General features: G+C 39.2%; 1 protein-coding gene across 6 annotated transcripts in view; it reads left to right on the top strand.

Moving 5' to 3' along the window:
* The window catches only part of dgkh (diacylglycerol kinase, eta), an 83,484-nt gene that overhangs the window by 19,191 nt on the left and 47,533 nt on the right, over positions 1-16,760 (top strand). For 4 of the 6 annotated variants that reach the window (XM_085385528.1, XM_085385530.1, XM_085385531.1 and 1 more), the window contains one exon: positions 6,329-6,409. In XM_085385528.1, coding sequence (XP_085241654.1) covers positions 6,329-6,409 — 81 coding nt within the window. Of the gene's footprint in view, positions 1-707; positions 867-6,328; positions 6,410-16,760 lie in introns of all 6 variants that reach the window. The other 2 variants (XM_085385537.1, XM_085385535.1) reach the window with 1 other exon arrangement.

Raw genomic sequence — 16,760 nt, forward strand, 5'->3', positions numbered from 1 at the left:
TCGGAGCCGGGGCTCGAACCGGCAACCTTCCGATTACAAGACTAACTGCCAACTCTTGAGCCACGCTCAAGAGTTGTGTAATAATGTAGTGCTTTAAAAACAAGTAAACTTTAACATGATACAGAAGGCAGGGCGGTTTAAAATCAGGTGCATTGTATCATCTCCTTGATCAAGCTCTCTGGACACAGTTCTGAATGGGACTTGTCACATCCTGGAGCCTCTGGTGGTTGCTTAGCAAGGAGTCCCACCCTGGTGATACACTGTGTTAATTACTGAGCTTTATGAGGTGTGTCTTGTTACCTTTGGACAGAGCCAGGATAGCTGCTTTCTCTCTGTTCTCAGTCTTTATGCTAGGCTAAGCTAAGCGAGCGGCTGTTCATATTTATGTACCGGTATGAGAATGACACTGTTATTCAGTGTTTAATTATTACTTTTATTTACATCCCTGCTCTCATTTTTGACCTATCAAATTCTGTTAGATCAGTTATTTCTCTACCTGTAAGCACTTCAATTAATTTTCCATTAATGTGTTTAATTTTCCTCTAAACATTTATTTTATTTTAAGGAGATCTTAACCTTTTAACCTTTGATATTCTGACTCTTGTTGACATTTTTTCCCCATTTACCTCTAATCTAACCTCCTCGGTCTGGAACTTGTGTGTGTATGTGCACCTCTGTGTGTATGCGTTTGTCTGCACTCGCACTAGTCTGGCAGTGCCTTGGCACACTGGCAGGAGCGGGCGCTACGCAGAGTGTCCAGGAGTCGCGTGTGCTGGCGAGTTCTGTCCGTGTGCTGGACGGGCGCACGACGCTCCCCCCCACCCCTGGGTGCCAGCGGATCTGAGGAAGGCCTAGTGAGAATTCGGGTCAGCACAGCACAGCCAGGGGCCAGACCACCAGGACAGCTTAACCACTTACCAGTATAAAACAGTGCTGCATTCATGCCATATTGCTTTAAAGGCTCAAGATGGATTGAATATCCTCTATTATTTTTCTTGAGTCACTTTAAATTTTTGCTGACACAAAATAATGATTTGGGTGGGATATTTTATGGATAAAATAAGATGAAAAAAATTCTTCCCATCAACAATGCAGCAAAGGAGGTTGCAAGAACTCACTACTATATGACATGAATGTGCTTTATATAATCTGAGGTTGGGCAGAGACTGTAAAGCCACGCCTAGTTTAGCCTGTTAATTAAAGTTAGTGATAGCCCTAACTAGGGCTATATATAAGTTATCTTCAGTGAGGAGTGTGGCTTTCATTGCTTTACAGTGTGTGTTATTTGTCATGCCTTGAGTGTCTTGATGGCTGTGCTGGAAGAAGGAAAAATAAGTTAAACTTAAAGGTGACCTGTTATGGATTTCCTTATTTCCTGAGTCAAGTAGACATTTATTCATACAGCACCTTTGAACACTTTTCACAAAATGTTTCACAACCCATGACATAAAAACATGACAGCAAAAAAATCAGCTCAGATTTAACTGCTTTTTAAGAGAAGATCAAATCCAAAGAGCTCAACATCAGAAGATCCAGAGACTCGAATCCACTTCTCCCAAAGCCCTGTCATCTTTAGTTCTCAGCCTTGTGTGATGCACAGCCAGAAGGTCCTGATCACAGGACTTTGGCTATGTGTCAAGCCAAATGCATGCCGAGTTTAAAAGGATCAATAATACTGGTAAAACTTCTAGCGAAGAGGTCAGAGTGATTCATCAAATATTCATGTTAAAATCACCAACTGTAACCAATCTGGACAACTTCATAGTAGAGGAAAAAATAAAATTCCAGAATTATTTACTGATGGGAGTATGTCTAAGTCATACTGCCTGGTTTCAGTAGGTAATAAGAAATCTAAATTCTTGAATAGTAGTCAATTATTTAACATGAAGTTTTTTGTAGTCAAAGACTTAAATAGAGCCACACTCCACGAGGTGGTAGTCTGAAACGGCCTGATTTGGAGAGCCTAGGAACTGAAGGTTTGACACATTATGCTTGTAAAGTCCACTCACCAAGGGGAAACACGGCAAAGCATCTGGAATGTCTGGAAGAACATTCCTGAGGCAAGAAGGCCTCATAAATCCAGGCTTTGTGTATTCATGCAAGGATGAGGAAGGAAAATCAACTTTAAAGAAAGTGTATGAGCACAGCTAATCAGAAAACAGCAACATTGTTTACCAGCCACTCCCACAATGAGCTGAGTGTCACCTGGACCCCTGCTCATGTCCCTGTCCTGCTTGTGGTCTGCACGAACCCAAGAGAAGACAGCTAAGGATACCAGACAAGTACACAGGAGGACAAGGCATCTGGATCCATCATAGATAATCCAAGAGATAGAAGCATAAGCATGAGCAACTGAAGCATCATTAAAAAAAGGACAAACAACATAATGGTAAAAACAGCTCTTAAAAGAGTATAATTTCCATATTAGGTTTGTTGTTATTATATTAACCATGATTTATAATGACATCATCATATGAGCCAAAAGCTCATGTTTTCAGGATGCTTTGATGCTCCATTTCACACTCTCTTTATTGACTCTGTATTATGTCAGTTCCTGCGGCGGTGGCTCCAAAGTGAGTCAATCCCCATAGACTGCCATGTTAAAATTCTGAACTGGCAGAGTTGCTTTAAATCACAGATGTGCTCACACAGGTAGCTGCAGCTAATATTTGTCTTTTCAACGTCACCTCCACCACTATGAGATGCTGACATGGACTCGTGCTTTTGTTGAACTTGTTTGAACGTTGCACCCCTACCACTTGTAAATGCAACGTGCTAACCAACTGTACATTTGCTGATAAATCCACCCTCTGGACTAAATTTGGTTACTTTTGGCGCTAAAAATATGATGGTAGTACACTTAACATTGAAGTTTCAAACGCAGAATCCAAAGCCAACAGCTCATGACTCAGTAGCTACTTCTGTTTTTTATATGCTGTCCATGGGATTTCCTAAATAAGGCTGTGCACATATGCCCCACCCATCTGTTGTTTAATAGTGTGTTCCAGATTAAGTCAGAAGTCAGAATTTCTGAGTTCCCAGTTGGAATTTCTTTCTGGAATGCTCCCTCAACTTTGATTACCAACTTGGAAAGTCAGAGCAACCCCAGCCAAACCCAAGTAATAATCTAAGATGTTGCCAGTGAAGGTAAACAGTACTAAAGCTGTGAAACTTTTGATCTCTTCTGCCACTGTTGTGCATTTGTGACTTGCTAAATAAGCTATGCACAGACACACTGACTCTACCCATGAATGCACTGCGGCTGAGTTTTAAGTGCAAAACAACAAGTTCGGAATATTGGGTTGGAAATAAGCATAACAGGTTCCATTTAATAATCCAAAATGTTAAAGTAAACATGTTCTTTGTGTCACAGCCAGACAAGATGTTCTTATCTATAAATAAGTGCTCATTGTCCCCTACATGTCCATCACTACACTCTGGTGTTTCCAAGGTTGCCTGGTTGGCTGTGCTGCCCTGTGCTTAAGAAGCCTGGCCTCCTCATTGATCCATCCGTAAGGCCACATCTCAGCATCACATTTTGTAAAACAAGCTATGCTCTTCTCCTTGGATGGCTTATTTAATGCACCCTAGAGGACACCAGAGCCTCTGTATGAAGTAAACTCATACACAGAACGATCACCAAGACAGGTGGAAAAAAATACCAATTACAAACAAAATTATCCCAAAAAGTGACAAAAACACAATTACATTAAAGATCCAGAATGAGCACAAAGACAGACAAAATGTGACAGTCGTTTGTTTTTGGTTTGGACTCATAGTCCTGATTTGAAGACTGAAAATATCAGAGTTAAAAGTTAAGTGTGTCATAGGTAGATTTCTGGATTGTGTGCTAGATTAAACAATCAGTTATGAAACAATCTGTAAGTCATTACATGACCTGCTGTGAGAAGGACAGGGTACAGGGATTGGAGGCTTGTTGAAGCTGCTGAGATGCTGCCACTGAGCAAAGCTCTGGATCTATGGGTAACAGAGGATGCTCGCCTTTGTCCACCATTCACTGTCGGCTTTCATTACAGCTTACCTCAAGACAGTTAGGTACACAAAGTTGCGTTTGTGTGTGTTAGCGTGTGTATTGGGATGGTGTGGTGAATGTGAGAGAGGGAGAAAGAGTATGTCAACAAAACACGCACACACAAACATTCGGTACACACACGTGATGTAAAGGGAGAGCAGCACAGAGTGCTGTGACAGGGGGACAGTATTTGTGTTGGCATGCCATTCACACTTAGGTCGCATGCATTTGTAGGCATATGTGTAAATGCTGTCACACACACCCACACAGTAAGCCTTGGCTAGTAGCCCTCTCCAGCCAGGCCCGTGGAGTGTTGTTAGCTGGGCATTCCCTCTGACAGCTGCAGCAAGGCACTCCTCCCACACACACACACACACACACACACACACACACACACACACACACACACACACACACACAGTCAGAGGGCATTCCTTTGACGCCATTGGTTTTTGGCCTGTGGCTCTTTAAGAGTTCAGCTGCATGCCTTACACATCACAGCTCTGTTAGGATATCATGTTCCTGTTTGCAGACTCTGGCTCTCCTCTCCGTCTGGCTCCAGCTCCTCTACCACACAGAAATTCAATAAAGCACATTAACATCAACCATCATGTCATTCATACTATTTTCATTTAGGTGGAGAAAGGAAAACACAAGAGGGAAAGCCTGTTGATAGCCTCATACTGTATCTGTGTTGTGGTGATGTGTTTCCAGGGACATGAAAAGAAACCGAGTTAACTTTATGGGTCCCAGAAAAATTAGGCTTATTGTTTGACCATAAGCTTTTTCCCTGTTCAGAATCGCTCACTGTGATGAAATGCAATAAAATCAATTTATAAAAATCTACACAATAACTAAAAAGTCCACCTTAATAACATTGTAGTTTACTGGAAACATCTGTATCACATCTGTAGACTAATTACTGTCTAAACCAGTATATGGAGCACACTATTCCAGTGACTTTCTTGTTCTAAATGTAAAGAAGAAAAATCCAGATTATGCTATATAAGTCATTTTAAATTATTTTAAACAAAAAAATTATACCAGAAGTAGACGAGCTAAATGCAATGAACATGAATGTTGGTCAAATATCCTAACACTCAGACGTTAGCTTAATGCTTTTAATTTTGCTCTAATAGGCACAAACTGTAATATAACACAATTGTTTTCAAGTGCAATGGAACTGCACGGTTAGGATGAGCATATTTCCAGTCAGGTTCCTAAGCTTGAATCTCCAATGTTACACTCATCTCTGACAATTGTGATACTTATCAATGAAGTATACATCAATGAAGCATAAGGAAATCTCAGTTCAATCTGATTATCATACTGGAAAACGGATCATTGCAGATAAACGAGGAGGAACAATTTAAAAATTGGTTTCAAAATTGCCTCCAAACTGCTCTGCTGTTTGGTGTTTGATGTGATCACACATTATCAACAGACCTGCATGCTGTGCAGATTTTCAGGGGAAATAAAAATCAGTAAGGTATTTTACATGCTCCCAATCATTGTTTCTATTATAGTGGAAATGAAAATACTTTTTAGGTGATAGCTGACGATGTAGGGTCTTTACCTCACAATACTAGGTGTCTTGAGGCAACCGTAGTTGTGATTTGGCACTATATAAATAAAACTTAATTTAATTGAATTGAATTAAATTTAGTGTCATTTTAATGTAAGAATATAAGAAACAGCTTTTCTTGAGTGGAAAGCATTTAGGTTGGCTGGCCAAAGTATTTAGGTGGGTGTTAAAGGCGGTATCTCCCAGGATGTCAATTCCTAAATGCCTGTTATAAAAACAGCTCACCAAATGGTCTATGATGTTTATTTAGTCATGTCATAATGACCCACACGTGTCATGTAGGAAACCAGAGCTGATGGGTGGCACATCTGTTTTTTCCTCCTTCTTAAATTCCCTGAGCGTCACATTTACATTTAAAACTGAATTCAAAAGTAAATCCATCCGCTTTTCTCAGCTTTGAAGCATTTTGGAAGTTTCAGTGTTAGAAAGCAAGTTTGTCCTTTTATGTTTTTCATGACTTTTACAGTTGCTTCCATTTTACACTAGAAGGTTTAACTAATTCATTTTAGGACTGCTTTGGTGTGGCCATGAAACAACATTTACCTCACAGCCAGTCACCGCTGTCTTCATGATGTAGTATACAAGTAACAATAGGCTACGTTCGGCCTTGTGCATTTCCAGAGACTCACTCTCGTGTTCTCTTCTGTGCCCTTTCCTGCTTTTTGGATCTTCCTCTCCTCCACCACCACCACACCGTCTCTTCTCTGCAGTCTCTTATCTTTGATGAGGTGGATCTGTCGGATGCCAGTGTTGCAGAGTCCAGCACTAAGAATGTCAACAACAGCTTCACAGTAAGTGTTGATCGACAACACATGTGCACACACACACTCAATACACACACCTACATTTTTGGTAATGACCAGTAGGAGGCGACTCCTCTGGTTGCAAAAAGAATTCCAGCAGTAGCTAGATCTTTGAAAAAACTGTCCTCATGTCCCGTGGTTTATGATGAAAGCTACTGAGTTCACATCTTATTGAATAAGATATTCATTTTGTAAATGATGGTGCCTGTTATAGTGAAACAGGGTGATTTATCATGGGACTCACATATCACCAACCTATGAGCATGCGGCACCCCTTGTTCAAATCCATCAGTCATTCATCACATCAGGTTTCAGAACACCTAGATGAAGGCAAAGGGTTCACAACAGGACTGTGCTAAGTAAACAATATTGGCACATAGTAGTCAGTAGGGTTTGGCACTTAGTTGAGAATCTTTATCTCAGATTTAAGAAGTTTGGAAATTTTTTAATGTCAATAAATGTTTTCAAAGTTCAAAAAATGGAGCTGGCAGCAGTGACTGTTGGGAAATCTTTGGTAATAGAGAACAACTTTTAGCCAAAATATGAGAATTGCTCCTCCAAATGACGTCAAACTACGACTGTTTTTACACTGCATACCTGCCAACAAGCATTTCTCTCCTTTATTTTAAGACCATCTCTCAGGGACTTTCCATCTCCCACTGATGCAACACTGAAAAACACTGAAACATAGTGTAATAGTATTGCCAGAATCAGTTTAAACATCACGGAAAACAGTGAAAGAAAGGATGTTGCAATCCAGTCTCCATACTTCTCCAAACCCCTTTACTTTGCAAATCTCATAGTTTTGAAACGTAAATGTTGGCAAGTTAAATTGTGCTCCATGACATCACACCAGCAAGATTTTATGAAGAATTTGTAAATGGTTGTCGAAACAGGAGAAGAGCACAGATGGATGCATATGTACGGATTGTCTGAATTATTAATAAGAAGATGATTGTTTCTTAACCTAGACTAACAGTCTTTGTGTATTTAGCTGGAAAGCTAGCTATCAGGGTTAACAAAACATGGGATATGCCCTTTAAGGGAAGTTATTCACCTGACAAGCTTTACACCTGAAAAGGTCAGTCTTAGTTATAAATAGAAAACATTACCATAGATTGCTAATTAGCATTGCTCCTTGTGTTTTTGTCAAATGCCTCTCAACACGGCACATCCAAACGGGTGATGTGGTTGTGAATGGACGGCTGAAAAGAACGAGAAGCTGTGAGTGTGAGTGTGTGTGAATGAGAGTATTACAAGCAGCAAGGATAAAAACAGAAAATAAAAGAGCTTGTGTCCTTTCTATAAATGTCTCTTCTCTCCTCGGTTGTTGCTATAATAAGAAACACAGAGGCGGAGGGGGTAGGCAGGAGAATGGTGCCCAGAGGAGAATACGGAGCTATTTTTAGCATCGGCTTGAAACGCTTCATTGGCTGGCTGGCAAAGCTTAAACCCCTGCCATATTCATTAATAAGATTATATGTGTGCAGTTGTGATAGGATGTGAAACGCTGCCTTATGAGCATCAGCATCCTATTAAGAAGGTGAGTGCAAGGAGGCAGAAAGAGAGGAGGAAGGAAGGAAGGAGAGAGGGGAGATAAAAATATAAAAAGGACTAAATACTGTGGAGATGTGAAGAAAGAGGGGAAAGAAGGTCCTGACAAAAAAATAAATAAAAAATGCTTTACACTTATTATTGATTGAGGATGACTGACTCAAGATGGAAAGGCAGAAGGAAATCCTGGAGTGATGTCACACCACTGCTGACTGCATCCGCACACATTCTCCCAGGGGAAAAGAGGGGGAAAAAAGGGCAGCGAGCGAGAGATTGAGGCAAGAGCGAGCGCTGAGAGGAGGAGGAAGACGGAAGGGAGCGCGAGAACGGAGAAGAAATGAAAATAGGGTGGACCACAGTAGAGGGGCAGTGAAAGAAAAACCTAAAGGTAGTTCACCTGAAGCTGTAACACTCTTGACTTGTGGTTACGTGTGTCAACCCAGACACGGTCACACACACCAACCGGGGGAGACCAGGATTCATCAGACAGGTTGTGCAAGCACGACTTAGAGAGAGAAAGAGAGAGCGGTGCTGCAGAGGACGCACTGCAGGACTTTGACTGTGCAGTCTCTGTGTCCGTCTGTCTGTCTGTGTGGTCTCTTGTTGTTTTCTGTCTGTCAGTTGGTCCCCCGAGGATGAATGATGTTGCTGACGCCTTCTGTGCAGGTTGGTGCTAATTGGTTGAAAGGCTTGAAACATAAATGATTCGCTTCATCGTGCATGTTCGTGTAGGCGCTCTGCACATGACTCCTCGGTGTGCCTAATGTGCATGGTTGTATTTTAGCTGAGCGGACCTCTTAGAAACCTACCAGCAACATAAAGAAAAATGTTATGGTCACAAAAAAACTGAGAAAAAGGAATATTTTTCACTTGCATTCTTATAAATTCTTCAGCTGTTTTTTTTTACAAATTGCCTTATTTGAATGAAAAGATTAATGCACGAAGGATATAGGAGTAAAAAAGGATTTAAAAAAATCAAGAATGCATCCATCTGTGTATTTTTATGAGTGGTTATGCTCTAACACAGAGTTGTACAAGTGTATATGTTGGAATACACTTGTGTGTGTATATGTTTAGGTCTTTGTGGTGAATATGTGCTTGTGTGAATGTATAATGAGGCTGTCGTTGTCGCGCAGACAGGGAGCACCTTGAAGTCCACGTGAGGAAAGGCTCAACCCAACCCGAACCCACAAACTCGTTCCATCCTCTGCAGGAACAGCCGCCTCTCACGCTGACTTACTCGTGCTTATTTGCTCGGCTCTCTTTTTAATGTTTCCTTTGAATCCATACGAGGAATCTTTAGGAAATTCACTTTAGCTTAATTTTGGGTGTTTGCAGAATGTGAGTTTAATCAGTTTATGCATTGGTCTGTGCGTGTGTTGTAGGGAGTGAGCAGCCTGATTTTCTACTGCGTTGTGTATGAAAGTGTCTAAAGCGTGACTTGTGTTCCAGATTATTGGGTCATTGTTGCTGATTACCTCTCTACCAAATGAAAATAGCTTACTAGAATCAGTTTCCTGGTGCAGAGTGGATGGTAGAAGCTGAACGATCTTGCCCTATAAGGCTGTAACTGCAGTAAAATGCAATTGTGTTGGAAGCTAAAGTTCATACCTAGAGAAATCATTTGCAGAACATTATAGACTTCTTATATTTTGTATTATTTACTCTCATGTATACGCTGTTACAATGATGGATGCTTATACTAAACTTGGCCAAAGTTTCAAATAATGAGGTCTGTGTATGTACAAGTCATATTTATGAGCCAGTAGCTCCGAGTTCTTTAAACACTTCATTTAGGAAATGTTTTCTACTCCTGGCCATAGAGAGAGGATATCAGAAGTAGCAGCCTCTTGGGCTGAAAAAGAGACCAACACCAAGATTTTAAAAACTGCAGTTTATGGAGTGGTTGAGGCTGGCTACAAAAAGCAAGTCAGTCCCCACAGACTTCCATGTTAAAATGTTAACATTAGAGTATTAACAAGCTTGTTACAGCCTGGTACAGGAAACGCCCCATTTCCTATCCCAAAATATAATTATCTGCTATGAGGTATAGGCTGGATGCTCATATTAAAGATGCAGACACAATTGAAAATGCACATATTGAAAATGCAGACACAGTTTTAAACAATGAGGTTGGTGTATGTGTTTTGCAATATTTTGTTTAACAGGAATAACCAGTCAAAGTAAGTAGAGATGAGAGTACCATGTTTTAGGCAGAAAATGAACAAAGCCCATTATAAGATAAATGAGGATTATTTTAAACAGTGAATCATCCAGGTTCCCTTTATAGAGCCACTTCTTTTTGTCACATGATGACCAGTTAGTCAGTCAGAGGGATGCCAGGAACCATTTATGGAAACAGCCATTCCCGTTCCCCCTGGCAACAAATCTTATCACTATCTGAAAGACACAGATACACACACAAATACACATACACACACATGGATATAGTACCAGCAGATAGAAGATGATCTAAGACCAAAGAGATCAATTTTCCCATGTGCATGTGAGTGCACACTCCAGAGCACAAATGGACACCCATACTCATGCTATTTTTTTCAGCTCCTGGGGGGTAATGAAGATGTATAGTGCTTAAAAGCATACAATATACTGTTGATTGAGCTTCCAAGACAAAAGTTATAGAGTCAGAGTTGCAGTGGGGAGAGAGAAGAGAGAAGAGATTTTCTCTTGTTGAACATGCAGAATAATTTATAAATGGACGATTGATTCAGTTAAACATGCACTGCAAACAAACAAGCAAGCATGGGAATACACACCAAATGCTTTCAGTAATTTGGGTGTTTTCTCCACTTAAGAGGAGAGGAAGAATCCTAATGTCATTAACTTTATTACTGGGTGAGGGCAAGGAGAGGACAATATTCAACATACACAAAAACACATTAATGCAGATAAGCATGTTTGACAGAGCTGGTACGATTTTTCATCATGGCTTCATTTTTCAGAACATGTTGTTCAGTTCTCAGCAACCCCCCCTCCAAAAAAAACAGATATTGACTCAAGGTCCTGAGACAGATTGATTACATGAGTGATTAAGCTGACTGATGAGGAAATGAGAGTCAGGGAGCTTTTACTCCACACTTTTATTAATTAGGACTGCAGCTTTCAGTTATTTTTTATTTTTTTTGCTTTACCAATTGTTGAATCTATAAAATGTTTATAAGTTGTATCTTTTAAAGTGTTTTAGATGGAACATGCTAACCTTAATAAAATTCCATCCATCCATTCTATTCCACTTATCCAGTTCAGGTGTTCCTCCCTTAATAAAAATAATAAAGAAAATAACCTGATTTTAACATCTTTGAATGAACTTTGTTTCCATAGCTTTTACATAATTTGTGAATTGCTAGAATTTATTCTGTTAAAATAAACATCTGCTAGTGTTCCAGTCAACTTGGCAACACATAACTTTGTTAACTTGACAATAACCACATTCAGTGTGAAAAATATTATGCTTCAGTTGAGCATTTAGCAGAACTGTTGGGCAGTGTTCTCGCCAGAAGGATTCCCACAGAAGAACATCTGTTAGAGCTAAAAGCTATATACAGAAATAAGGCTTATTAGGAAACAGAAGGTAAAGGCTATGAACTATCAGAGTTGGGTTAAAATGCACATTTCTGAATAATTTTTTAAAATAAACAAAAAAAAACCCCCACACAAAATAACATGCAGCAGCAAGTCATATTTTACTATTTACAAAAAAGGCGCTATTAAATGCAGTTCATGTCTAAGTTAGTCTGTTTTCAAATTTGTTTGTTGATGAAAGACCTAGAACTTGGGTTATTGTGAATACTACTACCATTAAATTTAGAATTTCGGGATCATGTTTTCATTCCAGACTGATTGATAGCAGGGGTATTAGAGTGCAGACTTAAAGAGCCTGGCATGGAAACATTCAGAGCTAATACAAATTCATCATAAGTCTTCCATAGGCACCACTTAAAATTGATTGTAAGCCATCTCAAGCAATACAAAGTAATTCTTTTTTTTTTTTTTTTTTTTACTTTTATTGCCAAAAGTAACAAGGCAATTCACAGCAACAACATAACCTGAGACCAAATTTGCAGTATATAATAGTGAGGATTATTCAAAAACTTAATTTCAAAGGAAAAACATACATACACATATACATATACATACATACCAATACTTACATTCCTTAGCACAGATGTAACAGTGTTAAGGCCTGAGTGTCCTGTCAAGATATTTTATAATTGGAGCCCATTTTTCTCGAAGGTTGGCACTTTTAGTTGTAGTTGAGCTGTTATCCGTTCCATTGTATAGACATGTGACATCATCCAAGTTCCATTTCCCATTGTTGTTTTATATGATAGGTATTATCAGACATGTCAATCAGCAGTTTCTGGTAAATCAAAGACACTTGGCTTTTCATTGTACCCGTCTTTTCAAGCAGTTTTATGAAATCGTTTTCTAACCCGATTGGTTCTCTTCTAATATTGTCCCAATTCTTATGCTTTGTAATTTAGTCCCTTAACTGGAAATATCTATAGTGGTCCCTGGGGATAAAGCATATTTGGCCCTTAGATGGGCAAAACTTTTAAGAGTATTCTTTTCAAACAGCTGATTGACTGTAATCAATCCTTTCTCCGCCTACCTCTCAAAACTCTAATCTGACAATGATGGAAGAAACTCGACATTTCCATTTATGGGAACAGCTCGAGACATGGTCAAATTCCCTTTTAGCATTTTTAACACTTGGTTCCAAATATTTACAGTGTGCTTGACCCATGGGTTAGTTATTTAAATTTTTTTCTGTGATTTTGGATTGAGAAATGGGAGACTCCGAAGGGAGATACCTGGTAAGGAATACTCTTCCATAGATACCCACTGCATTTCTGAATCATGAATAATCCAGGCAGCCATTGATTTTAATTGAGCTGCCCAGTAGTACATTCTGTAGTTAATACAAAGTAATTTTGTTTATCTTTTATTTAATTTATGTTATGATACAAGGTTCATGGAAACTCTGTGTTTTACACTTTGTTTCACTTGAGATTCATGCAATTTTAACATTTTTTTTCTGTGTCAGCATACTTGTGTTCAGGAGCGATTCTAGAATCAGAGCTTTGGGGGTGCTGAGCACCCAGAGAGCTGCCCAGCCAGGCAAGATAAACTTTACTCGTCACGATGAGACTTCTTCCCTGGCTCTGTCAGTCCCTGCATCCTTAAATATCTCCAGTTGTCCTGAATTCCCTCTGACTGTCTACTTGGTGCATTTAAACCCCTGTTCCTCCCTGTCCTCATTGTCTGTTGTCTTCATCAGTCATCATAATTTTACCATCTCTGTGCAAGTCGGCAAATTTCTTTATTAAATCATAAGATTCTTAAATTCATCAAGTCTCTCTGTGCCTGGGTCCTCGTCACAAAACATGACATCACTTTTTTGAAAAGTCTGTAACAAAACCATCAAATCTGATCAAGGTTATGTAAATGCTGTTAAAGACTACTACTGCCAAAGAACAATGGATTGGAATTTAAAAAAAAAAAAAATCCTAACCTTAATTACTGCGGGAGAATAATGAACGATGCTCATAGTGAGTAAAAAGTAAACTGAGTGCATTTTTTGGACAGAGATTCACTTTTAATGTGTATGTATAATATAATACAGATACATAAAAAATACACTCCAAAAATAGAAGAGTCCTTGAAATGTACAAAATACTATTAAAAAATTAGAAAAATGGAGACACCTTGGCCTTTGGTACGAAGTATACAATGTATGAAAAGATGTTTACTGCAGATACTACTATGGCTCTGCAGTTTTTTTCTTTTCTTTTAACCTATGTCGCCTCACCTTGAGGTTGGCAAATCTGTCTATCACATTTTGGTGTTCAAGTCTCTCAAGCATCTCTTTCTCAACTGACATCACAGCCAGGTGCTGGAGTCTGCTTTGACCCATGGTTCTTCTCAGCCAGGTATGGAGCTGACTTAAGACACTAAATGACCTCTCACAGCTACAGCTGCTAACTGGGTTTGTTAGGGCAACCTGAATTACAGTTTTCACTGTGGGGAAGATCTGATTATCCAGAAGATTGTACAATGTTAACATATCTGAGATGGCACCAGCCTCACTCTTGAGCTTCAAAAAGTTTTTGGCAACCGTGACTTCCTCTGACTGAAGTTCGCTATGGTAATGCAGTGCCAGGGCTGACAACCCAGTTTGTTTTGCAAATTCTGTATAGCAGCTTTAATATGGGACAAGATAACTTCCAGATTGTATGAGTAAAATTAGTTGGGGGTTTTTTTCTTTGCCGGTTTAACAGTTTCTGTTTTGCCTGTTAGTATTCCCTGTCTGTTTTCTTACCTGGTTCTTGCTGAACTTGTACTTTCTCCTCATGTTCCCCTCTTTCCTCTCTCCCTCTTTGGACTGACAATCATACACAAATAGTTTGTATTCAATTAGATTAAAAAAAACTATTAAGATCACTAATAAAAAAGTCCTCTCTCAGTGTAATTTCAACCAAAAGGCAAATAACCAAACCACATGTACATCTAATAAAAGATATGAATATTGAAACACTGATCTAACATTATCCTTTATTGACGGATCATTTAATTTTACACTTTTACCTGAATGTGGCTCCGTTTTTTGAAAAAAACTTCCTCATATCCATTATGAACCTGGCTGTCTATACTTTTGTTGTTAAAATGTTCCATCTCAATTAAGTAATGTATGCTTTTTGTATTTTTAGTAGTGTGTCCCACAAACAGCAAATATTGTCAAAAAAAGTAAGAAATCTTTGGGGGTGCTTTGATTCATTCCCAAAAATGGGCTAAAATCGCCCCTGCTTGTGTCCCATTAGAAAACTAAAACAACTGAAAGTGAAACTTATGAACCTCTTGAGACAAAGAGCAAGCTTTAACACAGTGAGTCACTGAAGACTGGTGTTATTGAACCTGTAATGCAACAGAAATGAAGTATAACAAATGCTACTTCCATTTTAGTAACAGTATTGCTAGGTGGCCTTTTCTGTGGGTATTCCAAAGTTGACAGCCTTTTGGAAATGGTGGTGGGGTGTTCACATTCAATCTGATTGCAATAGTTGGACCTCCTATGTGGAAGGGATTCTGTGAAGACAAGAATTTGCACTGGTAAATGCATACACTGATCAGGCATTGCATTATAACCACCTGTCTGTTGTGGTGTGTATAATATTGTGTTGGTCCATTCCTGACTTGTTGAGGCATGGACTCCACTGAAAGTGTGCTATAGTATCTGCACTGAGATTATAGCAACATATTCTTTAAGTCTTGTAAGTTGCGAGGTGGGGCCTCCATAGTTTGGACTTGTTTGTCCACCACATCCCACAGATGCTTGATTGGAGTGAGATCTGAGGAATTTGGAGGCCAAGTCAACACCTCCTCCTTCTGCTTTTCAAACTGTTCCTGAAACATTTTTGCTTTTCTTCATGATGCATTAGCCTACTGAAAAAGGCCACAGACGTCAGGCAATACTGCATCCATGAATGGGTGTACATGGTCTGCAACAATGCTTAGGTAGGTGGTGTGTGCCAAAGTGACATCCACAGGGATTACAGGACCCAAGGTTTCCCAGCAGAATATTTCCTAAAGCATCACATTGCCTCTGTCTGCTTGCATTCTTCCCATAGTGCATCCGGGTATGGTATGTAAAAAAAAATTGCCCATTGTTGGGGCTTTCGGCAGTGGACAGCACGGGGTCAGCATGGACACCCTGACTGGTCTCCATCTCTAGTCACATGCATTCCAACAAACTATGATGGACTGTGTACACCTTTCTATCAGAACCAGCATTAACCTTTTAGGCAGCTTTGAGCTAAAGTAGCTCATCTGTTGGATCTGACCACATGGGCCAGCCTTCACTCGCTCATCAATGAGCCTGACCACTGCAGAATTTTGACCCTTGTCAGACTCACTTAAATCCTTATGCGTCCCCATTTTCCTTGCTTCTAACATAAACTTTGAGGATAAAATGTTCACCTGCTTTAATATGTCCCAGCCAGTAACAGGTGCCACGATAAAGAGATAATCAGTGTTATTTATTTTACCTGTCAATGTTAGTAATTTTGCCCGATCGGTGTATAAACTTTCTTTAGCATGTTCAACTCAAAGTGACTTTCCTAGAGAACTGGAGAGTTAAAAGTGGGTAGGGCTGCTCGATTATGGCAAAAATGATAATCACGATTATTTTCACTGAAATTGAGATCACGATTATTTGACGATATTTATTTAACCCTTTAAGACCTACTATAGAACCAAGTCCACCAGAGCTTATATTATTTTTTTTACATGCTGTAGTGCCATTTGTGGGAGCATTTCAAGTTGCTATACAACTGTTATAGCCCATATTTTAATAATATGTATGCATTAAGTCCATAGTAATTACATAAATTGCAAAAAAGTGCAATAAACTACAAAAAAAATTGAAAATCGCTTTTGTTTTGTTTACATATATTTCTACTTGGAGAAATTTAAGAGGTTTATCCCTCAAAACTTTAAATACAAAAAAGTTGCAAAAAATAGTTTCCCACCACAGGAAATTTATTTTGAGTGTCTTCATAGTTTTATTTTGGAGATACAGCAATTTTTATATACTGCAGGAAAAACAAAAAACAATCCTATGATGCAAATTTGCAAAGAAAACAGCATGTGCATCATTTTACTGTGGGAAGTGTTACGAACAGCTGATAGGAACGGCAAAGCGTGTTTCTGGAATATTATGTTTTTGTTCCTGCAAGCGCTTTTTATGCAATTTTTGCAAAGCTAT

The sequence above is a fragment of the Rhamphochromis longiceps genome, linkage group LG16 (assembly GCF_057381845.1).
Source record: "Rhamphochromis longiceps isolate RC_006_pf linkage group LG16, R_longiceps_female_GT1.1, whole genome shotgun sequence".
NCBI classification, from domain to species: Eukaryota; Metazoa; Chordata; class Actinopteri; order Cichliformes; family Cichlidae; genus Rhamphochromis; species Rhamphochromis longiceps.